The sequence below is a fragment of the Rhincodon typus genome, chromosome 21 (genome assembly GCF_021869965.1).
Source record: "Rhincodon typus isolate 14 chromosome 21, sRhiTyp1.1, whole genome shotgun sequence".
Classification (NCBI taxonomy): domain Eukaryota; kingdom Metazoa; phylum Chordata; class Chondrichthyes; order Orectolobiformes; family Rhincodontidae; genus Rhincodon; species Rhincodon typus.
This window is the reverse complement of record NC_063352.1, coordinates 43907568-43921085: the sequence shown is the minus strand read 5'-3', so window position 1 is coordinate 43921085 and position 13518 is coordinate 43907568. Positions and strand designations below refer to the sequence as shown.

Below are 13518 nucleotides of genomic sequence, written 5' to 3'. Positions count from 1 at the left end.
AGTGGACCATGGCGTTCCAGAGGGAAGGGTTCCTGCAGAATGATGACAAGGGAGAGGAGGGGAATATTGGTCTGGTGGTGGCATCTCAGTGGAGGTGGCAGAAGTGATCCTCTGGATGTGGATGCTAGTGGGATGGTAGGTGAGGACAGGTGGGATCCTATTGCTGTTGTGTGAGGGAAGAGAGGGGCTGAAGGCTGAAGTGCTGGAGATGAGTTGGATCCAGCTGAGGGCCCTGTCGACAACAGTGCCAGGGAATCGTCTGTTAAGGAAGAAGGTGGACGTTTTGGAGGGCCCCTTGTCAAAGTTAGTCTCATTGGAACATATGTGACAGATATGGAGGAACTGGGGAAATGGAATAGAATCTTTACAGGAAGTAGGATGTGAGGATGTATAGTCAAGGTAACTGTGGAAGTCTGTTATTTTGTAGTGGATTTTGGTGACCAGCCTATCCTCAGAAATGGAAACAGAGATCTTAAGGAAGCGAAGGGAGGATTCAGAGATGGAATAGATGAAGGTGAGAGCCGGGTGGAAATTGGAAGCGAAATTCATAAACTTTTCCAATTCTGGATGAGAGAGGGAAGCAGCATCGATATACCAGGATCAGGGTGGAATGGGACTGGAATGAGGAACGTTCCACATACCCTACAAAGAGACAGGCAAAACTGGGGCCCATACAGGTACCCATGGCCACCCTTCTGACCTGAAGAAAGTGAGAGGAGTTAAAAGAGAAGTTGTTCAGGGTGAGGATGAGCTCGGAGGAGGGGGATGGTGGATGGGGATGGTTCAGGCCTTTGCTCCAAGAAGAAGTGGAGAGCCCAGAGACATTCTGACGGGGGATGGACATGTAAAGGGACTGCACGTGCATGGTAAACAGTTGATGGCAGGAGCCCATGAACTGAAAATTCTGAAACTGACATAAACCATCAGAGGAATTGTGGATGTAAGTAGGAAGGGACTGGACATGGGGAGAAAAAAAGTCGAGTCAAGATAGGAAGAGATGAATTCTGTGGCGCAGGAGCAGGCTGAAACAATGGGTCTGCCAGGAGAGTCCTGTTTGTCGATTTTCGGAAGGAAGTAGAAGTGAGCTGTGCGGGGCTGGGGGACTATCAGCTTAGAGGCAGTAGGGGGAGGGGGAGGACCAGATGAAATGAGGTCAGTGACTGTCGTGGACACAGCAGCCTGATGTTCCATGGTGGGGTCATGGTCCGGGGGAGATAAGAGGAGGTATCCGAGAGGTACTCAGCCTCTGTAATGTAGTCACCACAGCTGTTCTTTGTTTCTAATTTAGGTGAAAACTAGACTGTCATTAATGATGAACAACAATCACTCTTAACGAACTAATGGTTGTCCTGAACACAACTGCAAGAAAATTACATTAACTTATCTGTTTAAATTGCTGCTTCCTTTACACCAGGTTCCAGAGCATCTACGATTGAGCTACAAAGATTGAGGGATTTGTTAGCCAGGAGGCTGCAGAGAGAGGGGGTTACCAGCCACCAACATGCCGCTGGGGGGAACGCTCAGTGTAAAACGGCTGACACGCACAGGGAAAGACAGCTTGTGAACTTAGAATCCAGGTGCTGGCCTGAGACAATTGGAACCACTTGGCACCAACCAAGTTCTGCAAAAAGTAAGAAACATGAGGGGAATGCAAAAGCCTTACTTGGACACGGAGCAATGAGGTAATGCCACCCAAGTCTCGGGCCAGGGTCAATAAGGTAAAGATATGCGATAAGTGAATTAGCCTGAGCCAACAGGAAAGAGACAACCTGACTCGAGAGGAATAAGAGAAAGGATAAGACCAAGCTGGCATGCAGCTAGCGAAAACTCTGGAGACTAACCATCGCAGAAGCAGACCCTATGTCAAGGACGTGGTGATGACACTACGGCCAGCATTAGCCCCCGTTAGCAGCAGCAGCTATCCTGATTGGATATTGGCTTTTATATTCAATGACTACTCAAGGAGTGTCAGAGGACCCTAGTGTGTGTATAAATAGGTTCCAGTTCAGCTTGTGCAAAAATATATAAGGTCTAGTTTGTAATAAAACATATAAGCAACACGAGTATTGTTTAACACATTAATAAAGTAATTTATGAGGTTACGAGAATGACTCTTCTCCTCTATGTATAAGCCAATGTTCTCCGGGCTCCAACAGATTTACCAAGGCAGCTCATAGATTCACTCTGGTGACTGCGGATATTCAATTTAAAAACTGCTATATGAAAATGAAAAGGATTTTTTTTTAAAACATGACACCTGGGTGTCCTAAACATAACTTGTTTGTAATTTCAATTTTCTTGTAAAGGAATGCAAGAGGAAGTGCTGTGAAGAACTGCATTTTAAAGTAAATAAAAGACACCTTCTCTTCTTGTTGGAGAACTAAGTACTACTAGGATGTTTCACTCTGTTTTGACCTTAAGCCAAGCTGGATTCCTCAATAAGGCCTCCGACCTGTACAGTTTTACCATGGATGTGCAACAGAAATTATTATTCATGAAGTTAGGCTGCTTTTAAAAAGAAACTTACTTCAAAATTTGGTCTTCCTGTTTGGCCTGCTCTTCAGCAAGTTCTATCTCTGTCACATCCTGAAACACAGAAAAGAACATTTTATAAGAACGGACAAATCTTTTGTACTATTTTGAAACCAATGAACGAAATCCACTTCATCTTTCCTACCCCCTGTCTCCAACCTACAATTAGAAGTAGTTCGACTGTGATGAAAAGTTTTGATGGAGGTTAAGGACCGCATTTGTCTTTTCAAAAGTCTGCGCCATGTTCCACGATGCACAAAGGGGAGAACGTGTTTAAGTACATATTTTTGTGAACTATAATGTTGCAGTGAATTGCAGTACTTTTCATTCCATTCTGGTAAAGATTAGTTTTGTACATAATAAAGCTCCTTCCCTTTTCTACAGTGAGGAAACAGGCCATTGGGCCCATCGAGTCCACACCGTCAAAAAGCATCTCACCCAGACCCACCCCTTTCCTGTAACCCTGCATTTTCCCATGGCTAATCCACCTAACCTACACATCCCTGGACACTATGGGCAATTTAGCATGGCCAATCCACCTAACCTGCACATCTTTTGACAGTGGGAGGAAACCAGAGCACCCGGAGGAAACTCATGCAGATGCAGGGAGAATGTGCAAACTCTACACAAACAGTCTGTGTAGAAATAAAAATGTCGCCCGAAGTTGGAATTGAACCCAGATCCCTGACACCGTAAGGCAGCAGTTCTAACCACGGAGCCACTGTGCTGCCCCATTTTAGCATTGCCCTTATGGGTCTCTCAGTGGGACTGCTGATTCACTGTCAATTTATGCTGAATTTGCGTCAGTTCAGCTGCAGTTCCAAGCTACGATCAACCATCAGACCCAATAAGTATATCAGCCAATGTTTGCCCACTTAACCGTGGTCAGAGTCAAGGAAGATCCTAGAGATAAAAGGCCAGAGCAGACATAACGTGCAATTAAGAAATTCCACCTGACTGTCAAACATCAAAAGCACCGAGAGTTTTCACCTCAAGAGTTTCACTGCAGTAGCAAAGGACTGTCTAATCTCACACACACAGAAGTGAGTAGCATTGGCATGTGGGATTCCTTTGCTCCTTGGCCAAGAGCATAAAACCAAAGAGTAGATGATGTTAAAAAACAGGAAACCTGTGGGGTTGTTGAAAACACAACTTCTAGCAGGATGCACTAGCTGTTTATGAGACAGTGATTTCATGCATCCTACCTTCCAGATAATTATGCAAGAGTCTGTGGCTCCAGTGACAACCATATCATCTTTCTTATTACAGTGGAGACCCCACACCTTGTCCTCGTGGGCATCTAATGTTTTAACACATTCATTAGTTTTGATGGTCCATAGTTTCAGTAACCCATCAGACCCGCTGCAAATAATAGAAACACAAGAAAATACCGTAAGTTACCTTACATTAAAGTTATCGTTCTTTTTGTTCTCAACTTCGATACGATATCAAACAACAGATTCACTGCAGCAAATATAAATTCAGATGTTTTTGCAGTATGTCCCGCCAAGAGGCTCTCTCCTTCTCTTACTGAAATAACATTCACTAAGTGCAAACTACCTGCCAGAGTTCAGGGCGACACAGAAAAAAGACAGAAAAAGCTTACCACAAGGGTGAAGAGAGGAGAATGAGTGGGGTTGGGAACATAGGAACAGGAGTAGACCATTCAACCATCAGACCTGCTCCATCATCTAATATGATATTGGCTAGGGAGGAAAAGGAAAGGGAAGTGATGGAAGAGGTGAAGAGGGAGGGAGAAAAGATAAAGTAACAATAAGAGGGAAGGTGCTGCAAAAAGGACAGAGGTGAAGGGGCTAGAAAGATTAAAAAGGTTTCCTGTCTCTGTTGATAAGATTACTTTATTCTGAACATACTGATCTCTTTAAGATAAAGTATTATGTGAGACCGATATCACAGATAATTTGGACACTTTTACGTTTCAATTAGCCATAAGACCTGGCTCATTTCTTAGCATTTTGGAAGAAAGAGCAGGAGAATTACATACCCTGTTCATATAACATGAGCATATTAAGTCAAGTAGGTAAATTTCAAATATCTTAAAAACAAACGATATAGGCAAAACAATGGCAGATACAGTTTAAGTGTGAAATCACTCAGATTTATTTGAGAATCATAAATTTTCTTATATTTTCTTCATGTGGAGAAACAAATGATCGGGTGCACAGATGTTTAAAAGCATGTGCGTGGATACAAGCAGTAACTAAAAACACTTCTGCTGTACAGAACCTTGGTCAACGCTCCTCTGGACACCAATTCTCTGAAAGGATTTCAGCCTAGGAAAGCAGCAAACTACAGGCTCATGTGCATGACACAGAGTAAAATACTGCAGATGCTGCAAATCTAAAAAGAAGCAGGTGAGGCTGGAAATACCCAACAAGTCTGACTTCCTCTGTGCAGCAAGGAGTAGAGCTAATGAAATTTCATCAGAAAAGTTAGAAATGTAATAGATTTTGAGCAAAGTAGGGGGAGAATGGGAAGGTCCAGGATGGGGTGGAAACAGAAAAGATTGAATTCCAGTACAGTTTGACATGCAGATTGGGGCATGAAACCAAAGCTGAGCCTACTGCGAGGGTCTGAAAGTTTAAAGCAATAGGAGGAAAACCCAAAACATATAAAGGAAACAAAAATGGAAGCAAAGATCACAGTCTGAAACTGCTGAACTCGCAGTTGAGTTTGACAGGCCATAAAGTGTGTAATGTGAGGGGGTGCTGGTTCCTCAAGCTTGTGTTGGGCTTCATTTGAACGGTGCGGTAGAGTGAGGACACAGAAATCAGGGAGAGAGGAAGATGAAGAATTAAAATGACAGATGAACAGGAGCTCAGAATCATGTACGTGGGCTGAATATTTTGTGGAACGTTCCAGTCGGCTTTTGCTCTCCCTCTGTCTAGAGCAGAATGAACAGTGAATACATTATACTCAATTGAAAATAATACAGCATAAATGTAAATTGCTATTATTTGGGGCCTTAAACAATGAGAAGGGAGTAAAAGTAAGAAACAGGTAGTACCTCTCTTATGTTTGCAAGGGAAGGGGACAAGGTGTCATGGGAAAAATGTTCTATTTGGGGCGCTGAAAGGGTAAGGAAAGATCCAGTAGGGTATCACACAGGAAGTTGTGGAAATACAGGAGGCTGATCTGTTAAGTACAAAAGCTGGTGGAGCGGACATTGCAGACAAGGAAAACCCTGCCATGGCTCTGGAAGTGGCATTGGGGTCGAGAGGGAGGCTAACAACAGAAATGCAGGGATTGAAATGGTTATTGTCGACTACTCTGTCGACCACAATAGGAGGGGCATCCTCAGCTGGGGAGAAAGGGAGATGTATCAAAAGCCAGTCTGTAGGGCGAGTCAGCAGGACAGATGCACGAGAGACGAAGGAGGAATGCAGGCAAGTGCAGGAGAGTAATACCTGCCCTTTTACTTCCTGACCATCCAAGATCCCCAGCACTCCTTCTAAATGAAACAACAATGTATGTGCACTTCTCTAAATTTAGCATTATTTGTTTGCAACTGACAATGTGGTCTGCTCTACTTTGGGGAGATCAAATGAAGATCGGATGGTTATTTGGAAAACATCTCTGATCAGTCACAATGCATGGCTCTGAGCACTTAAATTCCTTGTCTTGCTCTCATGCTGACCTCTTTGTCCTCGGCTCCAATGAAGCTCAACACAAGCTCGAGGAACGGATCCCATCCTCCGATTAAACATCTTGCTGCCTTCACAACCTGTCACTGAGCTCAATGATTTCCAACCACAGATGCTGCCAGAACTGCCGAGCTTTTCCAGCATTTTCTGCCTTTAGTTCATCACTGTGATACCAGATTTACGGGTTTAAATTACAAAGTCAGGTTCTGTAAAATTTGCTCATGCTCCTTGAGTTGCGAAGGCAGAGTGAGGATCTAATTAGTATTAATTTGATTAAGGAATTCAAGAGGGGAGATGCAAAGAAACAAACATCTCTGGTTGGGAGCTAGGTTATTCAAATTTTAAATAGGTAGGCCTTTCTCTACAGAGGGTGGTGAAAATCCAGCACTCCACCGCTGAAGAGTGGTGTACGTTGAGTCAACCGAAACATTGAGGACTGAAAAGGATACATTTTTGTTAGGCAAGGCTATCGAGGAATATGGAATAAAGATTGTCGATTTACTACTAATCATTCACCTATGATCCAACCGAACTGTGGAGCAGGCTCAAGGCTGTGGGGTATTTCGGAATGGAATGTTGTGACACATCTATGTTTAATCTATCAACAGGTTATATAAAACTTCACGTTACCTGGTCAACAGCTGAGTCCCACGACTCACAAAAATGGTTTTCAGTACAGAAGCATCATGGCCTTCAAACGTCTGAGAATACAAAGAGTTAGGAAATGAGGTGAAGCTCACTTTGCAGTCAATAGTACCGTTACTTATAGAAGGGTAGCCAAAATGAAAACACCCCATTAATAATTATCTTGAACTCAGACAGCAGGTGAAGAGAATTTACACAAGAGCTCATGAACCATTACAACTGACTGGCAGCACAGCTACAGTGAAGTGGAACACAAAATATTGCCAATGATTCCCTACCAAGTTAAAAAGGTGAATGAACAATCAACTCAGGTCACTGGAGGCATCCTAATAATTTCATGAGCACACTCGACCATCACACTCTGATCCTTTGAAATGTTTTGCTTCAAACGAGTCTTTCCATGCCATTTTCCCAGTGAGCTGTTACATACAGTGCATCATTAATAGCAATTTTAAAATATTAGAACACATCAAACTGCCTGTTTATTATTGAGCACTGCTCGAGTCATGGTCGTGACATTTTCAGGATTGAGTTAATTGTTCGTCTATTAACCAGGTCATTTCATTCTTCATAACTCTAAGTGGCACAGACAAGTTTCGCTATTATTTCCTTACAAGGTAATCCCAGGGATTAATCCTGGTGAATCCCAACTGAACTATCTCCAAAGAAAGTATATCCTTCCTTTGATAAGATGACCAAAAATTGTACGCATTACTCCAGGTGAGGTCTCATGAAGGCTGTATACCACTGCAGTAAGACTATACTCGAATCCCCTAGAAATCAATATCAGCATATGATCTGCCTTCCTTATTTCTTCCCGCACCTGCATCTTAGCTTTGAGGCACGAGTAATCCAGATTCCTTTGACAACCTGCACTTTCAAACCTCTCGCCATTTAAAAATTAATTTGTCTTTGCCTTTTCTACTAAAGTGAATAAACCTCATACGTATTCACATTAAATTATATCCGCCATGTTCTAACCTATTCACTTGGCCCATCTGAATCCTCTTGACGCCTCTTCGCATCCACCTCACAAATTACTTGGTGGCATCAGGAAATCTGGAAATACTACAACTGATACCCACACCAAAATCTTCTCCTGCGGCTGTGAGCATTTGTGGACCTAGCACTGCCCTTTGCAGTCTAGCCTGCCATCCAGGGATGGTTCATGAGTAATCCAGAATCCCTGGTTCTGGGGACATGAATGTGAATCCCGCCATAATCTGGAATAAAAAGTTAGCCCTGGTGATGACCTTGTAACCTTTGTCAATTGTCGTAAAACCAATCTGATTCACTCGTGCCCTTTAGGAAAGGAAATCTGCCATCCTTACTGGTCCGGCCTACGTGTAACTGCAGATACACAGCAATGTGGTTGACTCTTAACTGCCCTCTGGGCAATAAACACTGGCCTAGCCAGAGATGCCCACATTCCATGAATAAATAAATGATAAACTAATTCCCAATCCATAGTAGTAAAAATTCCCCATAATCCCATGCTCTCTAACTTGATTTACTAGTCTCCTTTCTGGGACATCAAAAGCCTTCTGAGAATCCAAATACAACATGCTACATGCAACATCCTGAAAACATGGGGAGCTCGGAAACGTGGAAGCATTAAGCAAGGGCACCAAAGATCTCCCTACCAGAAATGGGATATAAACATTTCGTAAAGTTGTTTCCCTGAATAAATACTTTTTTCAAAAAGGGCTAAACAGTATTTTGAAGAACCAAATCTGTTCATAAATTTGAGCACAAACATAGTTTCGGATAGAAGCAAGGGGACTAGGGACAGGGCTGTAAGTCTCGTAGCCAACTGGAGTCAAGGCATTCTGAACATGGAGGGTCTGAGATGTAGCTGACAGGAATTTGAGGTCATGTCAGAGATCAACTGCTTGATTGTTTAGCTCTGGGAAAGGAGCAGAATGAAGCAGTCAGGGGAAGAGGCAGGAAAGAGGGGTAAATCAGTATCAGGCTGTGGAGCCTACTTTAGTATCGCTGCAATGGATACTGTGGTACAGACCACCTTCCAGACACAAATGGGAGATTAGGCAAATAACATCGTAACTGACCTGACTCAGTCAGAAGTAAACAAAAATGAACAAATGAGTTTCATTGCCACAAATATGCATGGCAGAAGGCATTGACGGAAATGCAGTTATTTGATAGGAACTGCAAGATGTTACAAACTCAAAATGCTTCCTTCATAATGTTTTTTTGCTCAATTGGTAATTGTATATTTACACCTCTTATACCTTAGCTGATCGTAAGAAATGACATACTAGGCCATTCAGCCTTTTCAGTCTGCTCCACCATCAATAGGATCATAACTCAGATCTTTTATCTCAATTCTACCATCTTGCATTATCCCAAGATTAAGTTAAATTTCTTTTTCTCACCACAGAAGCTACAAAAGCATGAGTATCCAGCATTTTCTATTTTTATTTCAAACTTCTTGTAATTGAAATATTTTGCTTATCTGTCTCAATATCACCTCATTCTCTTTGCATCCAAAAATCTATTAATCTTGGTAATCATCATAGAAATCGTAGAATCCCTACAGTGTGGAAGCAGGCCATGTGACCCACACCAAACCTCCAAACAGCATCCCACCCAGACCTACCTCCCCACCTTATCCCTGTAACCTTGCATTCCCCATGGCTAATCCACCTAACCTGCACATCCCTGGAGGCAATGGGCAATTTAACATGGCCGATACACCTAACCAGTGCATCTTTGGACCGTCGGAGGAAACTGGAGCACCCGGAGGAAACCCATGCAGTCACAGGGAGAATGTGCAAACTCCACACAGACAGTCACCCAAGGGTGGAATTGAACCAGATCCCTGGCACTGTGAGGCAGCAATGCTAACCATTGAGCCGCTGTGCCACCCCCCGAATATATTCAATTACTAAACACTCAGAGTCCATTGGGGTAGACAAGTCCAAGTGTTCACAACACTTTGAGAGAAGCAATTTCTCTCTGTCTCAGCCTGAAATGAGGGAAGACACAGCATGAACATGGGAGAGAACCTGCCAGCATTTACACTGTCAAACCGCTTAACAACATGACATGTTTCCATGAGGTTGACCTTTATTCTTCTGAACTCAGGAAAACAAAGGTCTGGACTATTTAATCTCTCCTCACAGAACAACATTCCTCTGTAATAAAGGTGCATACACCATAAGCCGTATCTGCATAACTATCTGTGATTCATTAGCAAGGACACCAGATCCTTCTGGATGCAAAATATTTCTCAATTAACGTTAAAAAAAAACCTACCAAAGTGGATAACTAAATTCACATTTCTCCACAATTTAAATTCCAACTACCACAATCTTGCCCATTCCCTTTATCTGCCTTACGGCTATATCAATATAGGATTTGGAAGTAGGAGCAGGCTATTCACGTTCTGCTCTTCAATAATCATTGCTCATCTCGAGGAGGTCTCAACTCCACATTTCAGTCTGTTGCCCTATGACCCTCAATTCGCTGGTCTATCAGCCTTGAATAAATTCCCTGGCCCAGCCTTCACTGTTATCAAAGGAACAGTATTTCAGAGGTTAATGACCCTCTGGAAGAAAAACTTCCCACTCGTCTCTGTATGAACAGTGAGAGCTTTTACTTTTAGACTGCATCCTCGATTCTCATCTACTTCACAAAAACAAACAGTTCCCATCATTCTTCTCAACCACAATGGGCAAGGCCCAACTTTCCTTTGTAAGATAATCCCTTCATCCTAGGAGTGAGTTGAGTGAACCTGCTTTGAACGGTCTGGAATGGGACTGTAAAATTGCAATTACGTTTGGAAAAGGTACACACACATCTTCACTAAGAATTGGACATTTAAAAAAAAAATTGTTCATGGAATTGAGGGATTATACAATTTAGGCCTGTTTTCTCTAGAACTTAGAAAGTTAAGGGGTGATCTGATTGAAGTCTTCAAGATATTAACAGGAAAAGACAGGGTAGATAAAGATAAACTATTTCCATTGGTTGGAGATTCTAAAACTAAGGAGCATAGTCTCCGAATTAGGACCAGACTGTTCAAGGGAAACGTTATGAAGCACTTCTCCACACAAAGTGGGGTAGATGTTTGTAACTCTCTTCCACAAATGGTAGTGGATGCTGGATCAATTGTTAATTTTAAATTGGAGACAGATACATTTTTGCTAAACAGAACGTATTGAGAGATTTGGGCCAAAGGCAGGTGAATGGTGTTAGGCCACATATCAGCCATGATCTCACTGAATGGTGGAACGGGCTTGAGGGGCTGAATAGCCTACTCTTGACCCTATGTGGTCATTGCTGGCTAGGCCAGGATCTATTGCCCATCCCTAGTTGCCCTTGAGAAGCACTGAATCCACTTTACATTAAAAATTACATCAAGGAACCAAGTGTAGAGTCAAATCCCATAGGACATTGCTGAGGTTAAAACGAGAAAGTCTATTACATTATCTACATATCAGCAATAAGATTGCAGACTTTAATAGAGCGCATCCGTGAGGAATGAGGTGGGTGGTGATGGAGGGGATAGGAGGGTAGGGGATGTGGTAGGGGTGAGGTAAAACTTTGCCTGGAGGTTTACTGTGCCTTTCCTACATTGTTCACCATGCATGTCATTTTAATTGGGAGACTTTCTCACTTTAGCACAGCTGCCTGCTCCAGAAAGAGGCACAATTGAGGTCTGATGACGTCACTGTGACAGGCAAATGATTTTAACTTCAAATCAATAAAAGTCTGCACATTCCTGGGATCTCTTCAGGTGGATGTCACCACCAAGAGACTCAAGTAAATCCTTCCATTTTGAAATCTCCCTCTAGAGCATGGGGTGCTCTTCCTGTCCCTATGACGAGAGCTCAGATTGCTCCTGTACCAGTTTACTGCTTCCCCTAACAACACTGCTTACCTCCACCTTACCTATTCTTCCCGGCACCCTTTCACATGTGTCCCTGGCAATGGTCTACAGTCGCACTATCTCCTATTCCCATCTGTCAGCCTCCATAACTCACACACTAATGTTGGTCGGGATGGATGTGGTTTGAGGCTGCGGGTGGGGATGGGAGGAGATCCACGAGAAAAAAGCATACTGAGGAACAGAGGTTAAAAGACTTCATGCCGTATGCATCAACTTCCATTTAGCCCTCTCTCCACGACTCTAACCCTCTGATTTTGGCTCGGTAGAGGATTCCAATCAAACACTATTGGTACAAGTAGCCCATTTGGCCCTCTGAGCCTGCTCTGCCATTCAATGTGATCACGATCAACCCTCTATCTCAACGCCACATTCCTACTTTCTCTCCATACCACATAATGCCTTTAATATCTAAAAATGTGTCAATTTTTTATTCAATATACTCAGTGACCCTCCCTCCATAGCCTTCTGTGGTAGTAGGTTGAACACCCTCTGAGTAAAGAGATATTTCCTCATTTCAGTCCTAAATGGCTTCCCCGATATTCTGGGTAAGACACCCCTTGGTTTGAGACTCCCCAACCAGGGTTAATAAGCTTCCTGCACCTAGTCTAGCCCTATTAGAGTCTTAGACATTTAGTCCTGCTACACCATCCAACCACCTTTTCCAATCAGGTCACGCTAGCCAGCAAGCTGTTTTTGTTCACATTAAAATCTTCCCTCTGCCACGACCAAATCACGCTTTCTACCTTTAAGCAGTTGAAGTCCTGAAGTCCCCAGAGTTTGACAGTGCCATCTGCTGAAGAGGTGGCTAGGATCTGGTCCATCGGCGAAAACTGGACAGACCAAATTCCACGCTTGTGGCCTCGAAACACTCCGATGAGTGAGAAATCAGATGCGGACCAAAGTTTTGCAGTTCTGTCCTGTGAGCCGGTAGCCACTAGCTTGTCATTTGGAGAGACTACCACACTGTTTATATCCTACAATATAATAATCACAATAGGATACATTTAAAAGCATGTCACAGCTTCATTTTCTGATTATTAGCAAAGAGTTTAATTACCAGTGCAATACTGTTCACATCTGTAACTTTTATATGCAACTTTTAATATCCCAATATGTCACAGTGATTTAGAGCCAAGCTAAAGGGGACATGTTGATGAATTAACCAAAGCTATATTGAAGAGGAGGGTCTTAAAAGAGGAAAGGGAGGTTGATATTAGAGCAGAGGTTTAGGAATTGCACTCTATAGTTTAGGAATCTGAAGGCATAGCTGACAATAGCGGGAAAAGTGAGGGAAGTATAAGTGCCGTAAAGAGTCAGTGCAAGGAGAGGTTGTCAGGGAAAGAAAGGTTCCAAAAATACAGAGAGGCAAGGTCATGAAAGGATTTAACACAGACATGGTAACCTTATGCCAGAAGTCACTGTAGATCAACAAAGGCAGGGAAGATGTATAAGGAAGATTTAGGCAGAACAGAGTAGCAGAGATTTGGATAGGTTGCATAATGGCAGGTTAACTGGGAGAACATTGCAGAAGTTAACTTTGAAGATCACAAAGGAATGGAAGTGAGAGTTTCAGCAGCAAATGGGGGATTTGGGAAGGCCGTGGGTTGGTTAAATTAGCTCTTCTAATCCTGTCTGTGAATGACACTGCCAAGGGGTAGCATGGAGAGAGAGAAGTGGGGGAGGCAGGCAAGGGTACATCTGACTGGAGATGTTTATCCAGTGGTATGGTAGAAGAATGGAAGGTCAGTCTCACTGTGCTGT

At 43.0% G+C, this 13518-nt stretch overlaps 1 protein-coding gene across 2 annotated transcripts in view; it reads right to left on the bottom strand.

The window, feature by feature from the left end:
• The window catches only part of tbl3 (transducin beta like 3), a 64183-nt gene that overhangs the window by 17146 nt on the left and 33519 nt on the right, over positions 1-13518 (bottom strand). For both annotated transcript variants that reach the window (XM_048609411.1, XM_048609412.1), the window contains 4 exons: positions 12501-12731; positions 6828-6898; positions 3738-3894; positions 2528-2586 (listed from right to left, as the gene is read on the bottom strand). In XM_048609411.1, coding sequence (XP_048465368.1) covers positions 2528-2586; positions 3738-3894; positions 6828-6898; positions 12501-12731 — 518 coding nt within the window. The remainder of the gene's footprint in view (positions 1-2527; positions 2587-3737; positions 3895-6827; positions 6899-12500; positions 12732-13518) is intronic.